The sequence below is a fragment of the Merops nubicus genome, unplaced genomic scaffold (assembly GCF_000691845.1).
Source record: "Merops nubicus isolate BGI_N331 unplaced genomic scaffold, ASM69184v1 scaffold10169, whole genome shotgun sequence".
In the NCBI taxonomy this organism is placed as follows: domain Eukaryota; kingdom Metazoa; phylum Chordata; class Aves; order Coraciiformes; family Meropidae; genus Merops; species Merops nubicus.
In genome coordinates, this window is record NW_008631655.1 from 22025 (window position 1) to 30323 (window position 8299).

Below are 8299 nucleotides of genomic sequence, written 5' to 3' on the forward strand. Positions count from 1 at the left end.
GCAGGGACATCTTCAACTAGATCAGGTTGCTCAGAGCCCTGTCCAGCCTGACCTTGAATGTTTCCAGGGCTGGAGCTTCTACCGCCTGTCTGGGCAATCTGTTCCAGTGTTTCACCATCCTCATTGTAAAAATATTCTTCCTTATAGCTAGCCTGAATCTTCCCTCTTTTAGTTGAAAACCTTTACTCCCTGCCCTGTTGCAACAGGCTCTGCTAAAAATATTGTCCCCACCTTTCTTAGAGGCCCTCTTTAGCTACTGAAAGGCTGAAATAAGGTCTCCCTGGAACCTTCTCTTCTCCGCACTGAACAACCCCAGTAATGCCTCATCTTTGCACATTCTCCAACAGCTATCTACAATCTGTCTGCAATTAGCCTCTTTGCACAACCCCTTCCACAGCAGTTTCTCAGACAGTGGTACCTTGCGAGCAGGACTGTAGGCTATGACTGGACTTTCCCTTTGGAGCACAGCTTGCCGCACAGGTGATTGTTGGCCACCCTTAGTGCTGCCGTACAGTAGGCTACCCCATGTATGAGCTGGGAGGTGTGAGCATTTTTAACAACCCTTCTGATGTTAAAGGTCCAGGTTTCCCCCTTCACATCTGCATGGTTCACCAAGTGTGTGAGCCTTGGTACTGTATATGTCTTCAAAGCTGTGAACTTTCTGTAAACGTTTTGACAGAGCTCTTTCCATGTTAGAAAACCAAGAATCAAGTTTCAGTATTCAGATTTAGATATTTCTATCCAGGAGTGAATTTTCAACCCAGAGTATTTTTCAGAGTCTCCTGGAACAATTGTGTTCATCTCAAACTAAACACCTTCCAGTAGCTGCTGTTATTGGTTGTGTAAGAGTCATGGGTGGGGTTGATGAAAAAGCCATGACATTTCTCTCTCCTGGGTTTTCAGATCAGTGCAGATGGAGAGAGGTTGCTACAAGAGAGACAGTGTCTTGCACACCCTCCCATGTGTTGCTTGGCAGGACCAAGTCATCAACAAAGGCTGAAGTGCTGGGGTTAAACCCCCAGCCCCGAGTGAGGGTTAGCATGTGGATGATGTCCACAACAAGGCAAGAAAGGCCCTCCTGACTGGTTTTCACCCAGGGTCTGGACAGCTTTGGGTGGGAACTGATTAGGAGACCACCACCAGCTGCCCCTGCCTTCCACATTAACTTGGAGGTGGGGCAAGAAGCCATCTGTTGTAGTTTGAGGCTTGGGGGTGGGACAGGTGATCTTCTAGGACCCAGGAGGGTCCCAGGGGAAGCAACTTATTCCTTCCCCTTCCTCTCCACACTCTTTAAAAGGGGCAGGAAGTGGGTGCTCCAGGCTCTTGCCCTGCTGCTCTGGGTCCTGGTGTGCTGGAGTTCAGTGTGCCTGATTCCATGCAGTCCTGAGCCATCTGAGATTTGGGTTTTGTATATTTTATTTACTTCGTATTCCTCCCATCTTTGTATATATGTTTACCTCCCTTTTTGCTTTCTGTTCCCTGTTAGACAATATACTTTATTTTTTATTTAACTTCCAATCGGTTCAAAGCCTCTCTCTCTTTGGGGGGGGAGGGGAGCACACAGTTCTGTTCTGTGGGGTCCTGCCCTGAAGCCCTTTTTACACAGAACCAGAACACTATCTCTATAAGAGCTGACTCTGTTTGCAATGAGGTTTGGAGGCTTGTTTGTATAGTGTATGTGCTATGTGAGAGTTCTGACTTGGAAGTGCTCCCTGACTCTTCATGGCAAATGGAGTTCCCAGGATGGCAGGGCTAGAACATGAAGCTGTCTCTGAGTCCCTACCATGTAACTGGACTCATGGCCTGGCTGCTACCCTTGCCCCTTGCCTGGCTCGCTCCCTTCTTCATGCCCACTGTGGTGGGTGAGTGCATTGACTTGTTCCTCTCTCTGGCTGTCTGGCACTTTGGATCTCTGGTGTGTGATGTGGGAGTGGAGGGAGGAGTTTGGCTGCTGTCTGCCAGTTAATGATATCATTCTATACTGGGCAAATGGTCAGCAGAAGAAAGGCCAAGGTAGTAATCTGGTTTTGCCACATTGCAGCTTTTTCTCTGGTGGAATCCAAAGCCATCTTTTTCTAGGTTGCAGAGTAATGGGTTGATTTGTTGACATTGGATCCTCTTGTTTGACACTGACCTTGATGGTAATTGGCTTAGCATGATCCTTTTTGAATTCCAGATGAGTGGTGGCATTTCTAGATCCAGTTTCATCTGACCACATGCTCAGATAGATAGCTGCTTTTATGTTGGAACTAGAAGGTATGTTCATGTATCACTGAGTAGGAGGCCTTGGCCAGTCCTGTGAATGTTGCCCATGAGGGCTGTGGCTTTTCCTAGCATATTGAATGATGACTTGGAGTGATTGCAGAGTCTCACAGGTTCAGCTGTAAGGCGTCTTTGTCACTCATTGGCCATTAATAGGCCAAGCTTTTGTTACCTGGCTGTCAGAATCCATGTAAAAAGTATTAAGATGGTTGATAAGATTGTGATACATCTCTGCTTTGCTACATATATTTTACTATCAAAATTGTTCTGTGTTCCTTGATACTATCCAGTGCACATTTTACCATCCATAAATTTAAGTTCTGCTAATACCAGTCCTTTGGGGATCTCTCCATATGAGGTCTTTTAAACTTACTTGTTCTAGGTCAGGTGCTGAGGTTTTACTTGTTTCTTTTATATCCTTCAAAATGTGTTTAGGTATTATCAGCTTAAAGGGCCAATTTGTCCACTTTCCAGGACTTTGAAACTTATCTGTACTGAGAAATGATTTCTCTCTCCCCCTTGAACTTTACTGACTGAACATACTGCTGCACAAATTCGGACAGAACATTGATGATTTTTATTGGGATGTTTTGCATAGGGTAATACCCACAGGGGGAATCTCATCTCTTGACTGAGATGGCTACCTGGATGCTGATGTTGCAAACATCCCTCAATGGTGGGAGTCCTGGATGGACTGAGATTCCCCAAACTCTCCTTCAGAGTGAACTCTGTGATCACTACAGCATATACATGATCAGTTCTTGTTGATTATCTTGCCCTATGTAAGAAACATCTTAACTACAAACAAAGGACAGCCCCATGTGCCCGTCCTTCCCTAGGGAGGAAAGATGTTCACTGACTATAGACAATTATGCATGATTTGGCCAGTTCCTTTGACGGGAGCTGCGTGGAGAAATGCCTGGCTGTGCACTGGATTCTTCACCTCAGATGGGTAAGCAATATATCTAGCTAGCGTTGTGTCACCTTTATGAAGCAGAGCTGCTGCTGCAGGAGTTCCCTGGAGAACCTTCTGGCATGGCCCCACCCGCTGGGAGGGCTCCTGCAGCAACCGGTTGGTGGTTCTGTTATGAAGTGGCTGGTAGATCAGTTCACCCCTCATTGCCAAGCTACCTGAAATTTCAGTGAGTTCCTTCTTTGCAGATCCCTCTGTCTCAGCCATGCAGGGACAACCTAGCTGTGGAGGTGAGGGGTGGGCAGATGGGAAGGGTTGTGTCAAACACAGAGATTAAGGATCTTTTATGAAGGGAATGAGAACTTGCAGAGTTTGAACATTGTCCTAGAGCAGCTGGACTGTAGCTCTTCACAGAGAACAGAAAATGAGAAAATCCACACAGGAAAACAAAAAGGAGCTGACGTGCAGACTGAGACACCTGAGGGATTCTGGAGGAGGGCAGCATATCCCACCTAGCAGACAGAAGGATTACCAGCCTGGTATTATCAGCTCGTGCACAAATCATGCATGATTGTGTATAGTCAGTGAACATATTTCCTGCTCTCAGTGGGATGGTCGCCATTGGTCACTCATCTTTGGTTAAAGCTGCTGCACCTTGTTTAATGATGTTTTTAATGAAGAAAGAAAAACTTTTCAACATAATCTCGGCACCAAGACCAAAACTTTTTACATGCCAATTTAAAAATTGCCCAATTTGTAAGATCTTAAAATTGTACAACTTGCTTGAAAATTTGGAATAAAATAACAAACTCCACTCCTTCCAGCTGCTTTCTCCAAGTTAACAGTGCAGAAACACACAAGGGTTTTTATTAATTGCTATTGTTCGTTTAACAGGTGAGTAACCATTTTCATAACAAGTTCATTAAAAGATTTGGAAAACAAATTAATGCTGCATTCTAGATATATATATGGGCATTTCCATACAAATAACCAACCCAGAATAGTAGCTGTTGGGCAAGACAAAGCTCACAATAGACCTTTCAACATAATGTACAAAGGGGGAATGTTTCAAAAATACATCATGCACCCACAGATGTAAGTTTGGGTAGGAACTAACAGGAGTGGTGCTTCTACACCACTTACATACTTCTAAAAGTCCTCCTGAAAAGAACTCTTCAGTCTTAATATACTTACCTGCAAAGTGCCCATGAACAATTACGTCAGCGACTTGTATGAATAATTGACACTTCTAAAAAAGTGAAAGCAAGTATCATTTATTACAGTGCACCCATCCCTGTACAATTGAGCATATGATGCTTCAACTTACACATACTGAAAAAAGTATTTTACTTTTTTTACCCTTCTCTTTAGACATTGAGTGGTCAGTGACTGAAAAAAATGAAAAAGCATAAAATGTTTGATCTTTTAATACTAAGGACTAATGAATATGTACAAATTCAAGGCATGAATCACAAATCCATTGATATTGATTCACTGGCTGCTGTCTGTCAGCTCAGTTGAGTTGCTTAACTGCCTGTAGGTAGGTATGAGATGTGCCACGGCTGCCTGGTCAGATACCTTCCACATCCCAGGGGAATTACACACAGGGTAAATTATTCTAATTTGTTCTACTGGACAGTTAGGGCACATGCATATGGGCAGCTGCAGTTGCTTGGCTGAGGCTTTCTCACAAGAGTGGTAACTCCATCGTCTTCTCACCTCCCGCCCTTCGTTCCCTTGGCATCCAGACAAACTTTGGCCTTTCTGGCGTTTGTGATGGTATCTTTTTTCCCTAGATCTATGTACTACAGCTTTATAAAAAAAAAAAAATCAATACAATAGTACGAATAGCATCACTAACGTGAGGAAAACCACAATTGGAAAACCTGTGTTTTGTGTATAAATTCTGTTTCATGTTAGATATTTTTGCCAAGTAACTGGATTAGGTTGCACATGTTGCTTCACAAGATTTATCTTCTGTGCCCACATTGAAATGAAACCAAGAGGAAATAATAAGAGAAAAACCCACACCTGCTGGGGTCCTCTGTTAACCTGGGCCAGACATTCACTTTGCTGGATTGCTTCCAAGCCATGCAGTGGCTGATTGCCTAGAGCGAAGTGTTTGCCCAGTCTAGCTCTCAGTAAATAAAGAACTTCTAATTAAAGAACCAACACTAATCAAAGTCAAGTAACACAGATGAGCAGATATTATAAACAAAAGGGTAAACACTGACCTTTTGAGGCCTACGGCTTGATTAGAAAGGAGGAAAAGTTACTCTCAAAAATGCATGGCTCATTTGAAAAAGAAGGTGGTTCCTATTGCTAGAAGGACCCAAAGAATACTCAGTTTTAAAGGATTTCAAGCATGGAAATGTGCTGGGTTGGTGTTTGTTTTGGTTTTTGGTGTAGGCTTTTTTTTTTTTTTTTTAACTAGATCTGTTTATTTTACTGTACCAACTACATGAAAAAGTGCCCTTTCTTAAAAGTTTGCAAAGCTTGTATATCTGTAGGCTTCCATGGTCACATGCATGTGGAGTGGTGAATCATAAGCTCAAAATTTAAGGCTCGTGGAAAAGTATACCTCATTTCCAGAAGTGAGACAGTCGGGGAGGGAGGTAGTGGCTACAGGTGCAGACTGCACTTAGGTTCCTATCTGCCAACAACAAGTGGGACCTGTCCAGGGAGCAGAGCCAGGTGCAATGGCTGTAACCCACAGAGGTTCCCACAAGCTAACCAGGGCACTGGGCTGCAGATACTGCACTGCAGCCACACTGTGACATCTACAGTGGAGGCACACTCCTGGGTCACAACTAATACCCTCACAGAGGAAAAAAACCCAAAACATCAGTATTCTTAACATATCTCCTGTCTGAGAATATGCTCTCTAGTACGCAAGTGTGGATCCCTAGCTCCAGCAAGACTTTTGTTAATCTGTTTCTTTATGGGTCATTTTAATTGGCATCTTTTGAATGTTTCCTTCACAAAATACTATTTGTATATTAAGCTGGAAGACAATGCAAGACTGATTAATTTGAAACATGATGACACTGCTCCCACCTGAGAATACTAATACATACAGTCACACTATATATATTTACATAAATGTACATATGTACACGTGGATTATATACACCGAGCAGTTTGCTCAAACATGACCTCTGGTTCCAAACATCCACCTCAAAATCAGTCTTGCTTAAACCAAAAATATACAGTGGTGAGACACAATGTAGAACATCAGGGATAAGTAGCACAACGCGCTGCCCCACTTGGGGGAGACAAATCATGCTTCTCTGTTGGAGTGAGACCACTAAGCAAGTGTATCACTGAACCGAGTTGTGTTTTGCTGTTTCTGACACCTGAGGAAGCTGGCACAGCACTGTGCTACACTGCAGCCCGCAAAGCAAACACTCAGAGTTTAAGAGGATGCGTAGCTCACTGGAGCATCTGCTGTTAGACAGTGACAGGAAAGGCACCAACACTGCACGGCCCATGCAAAGACAAGTGTAACAAGGAGGAGAAACTGGAACATAGTAGGAGAATTTAACAGCTTTAGACTAAAACTGTGATTGTCCCTACTATGCATGGTGGACCATGTGAAATCTCACTACTTCCCCTACTTATCGTTTTCCTAACATGGTGTTTTCTGCCCTCTTGTACTTTTGTAGTTCAATAGATAGTTCCCAGTATCTCAGATACAGCCACATAAGTTTTCCATTTTGACTTTTGTTTCTATTCAGCAGATTGCCACAGTAGTTATCATGTTTGAAAATATCTTTTAAGCCGCTTTCCATATGCAGAGCCATAGCAACTGGATCAGCTGCAGCTTTAACTAGCAGGCTTTTCTCTATTTCTAGTCTTTGACTTCTAGGTACAACAAGACTGCAGTAGATGTCTTGTCGCTCTTTAAGTCCCTCTTCAAATTCCTTTAGTAAACTATTTGCTCTCTTTTGCCACTCTTCTTCCTTTGCCAGGCAACTGCGGTACAAGTTACCTGCTGCTCCTGAGTGCAACAGGACTTGTTTTTCTCGCTCTAACTTCTCCTGCTCCTGCTCTAGGATCCTTCTTTCTTCTACTAGCTTGCGACTCTGGGAGACGAGGGCTTCACGGTAACTCAGGGTTCTGTTCCGTTCCTTTTCAAGCTCCAGCTCCAAGTGAGCAACTGTGCGGCGATTTTCCGTGATTATATCCCGGTACTTGGCTTCCAGGTCTTTTTGTAAAGATGAATGTTTTTTATAATACTCTTTTTTTTCTCTTTCTATTTCTTTTTGACATTCTCTGGTCCAGATCCAACCTATCAAATATAAATGACGCTTCAGACATTAGTATAACACATAACATAGACGGGTATGATCAACTATGACTCTGAAGTCTATTAAGAGGTAAAAAATATCATCAATGATATTCATTTCTGTTCAGGTCCCACAAAATGTGTTTCTGTGGGCATACATTTCGCAGTTAAGTCACTTTAAATTATTGTGTTTGTTCCAAGGAAAAGCTCCTGTAGATTTTTTATTGCTAATACATACACTTCTTAGATTAAGAAGGAAAATAAAAGTTATGAGGAAACAAACTGGTGATTCCTAATGTAGGAGTTCCATCGAGAACTTTTGTGGTCCAGTATATCAATCTACATCAACAGCTCTTTGAGTTGTTACCCCTGGGGTCTCTAGACATCATCGCCTGAGAGAGCCTTGCAAACTGGAGCTTATTAAATATGGATTCAATTCCACGTGTGAAAATCAGCCTTTGCCTTAACGTTATAAAGAGCGCCTACTGCTTATAACATTTTAAATGAGCAGAGGGAAGCCTACATGGGACACTGCTGTACGATCACGGGATTGCCCCAGAGGATCCCCCCGGCCGGCGGGTGAGCCACCCCAGCTCCGGCCCCGGGGCCTGGGCGTTACTTACGGAAGGCGGCCAAGCCCAGCATGGGCACCAGCAGGGCGTAGTTCCATCTGCTGCCTTCGCCCCCGGGCTCTCGCTGGTTTGGCAGGATGTTCCAGTTGGGAGGGTCATTTAAGTTATTCATGAAGGCACCTGAGATCCGCGGGAGGGAAACGCGGCCTCAGCAGCACGCAGCGCACCCGGCCCGCCCGCGCACCGGCACCGTGCCGACCTCCG

The 8299-nt window shown here is 43.9% G+C and overlaps 1 protein-coding gene across 1 annotated transcript; it reads right to left on the bottom strand.

Annotated features, from left to right (window-relative positions):
• Window positions 1-6792: 6792 nt before the first annotated feature.
• Window positions 6793-8242, bottom strand: CCDC127 (coiled-coil domain containing 127). The gene is made up of 2 exons (XM_008947647.1): window positions 8087-8242; window positions 6793-7466 (listed from the first exon to the last, which is right to left on the bottom strand). The coding sequence occupies exons 1-2, from the start codon at window positions 8205-8207 to the stop codon at window positions 6793-6795; spliced, it is 795 nt and encodes a 264-aa protein (XP_008945895.1). The 5' UTR covers window positions 8208-8242.
• Between the last annotated feature and the right edge of the window lie 57 nt (window positions 8243-8299).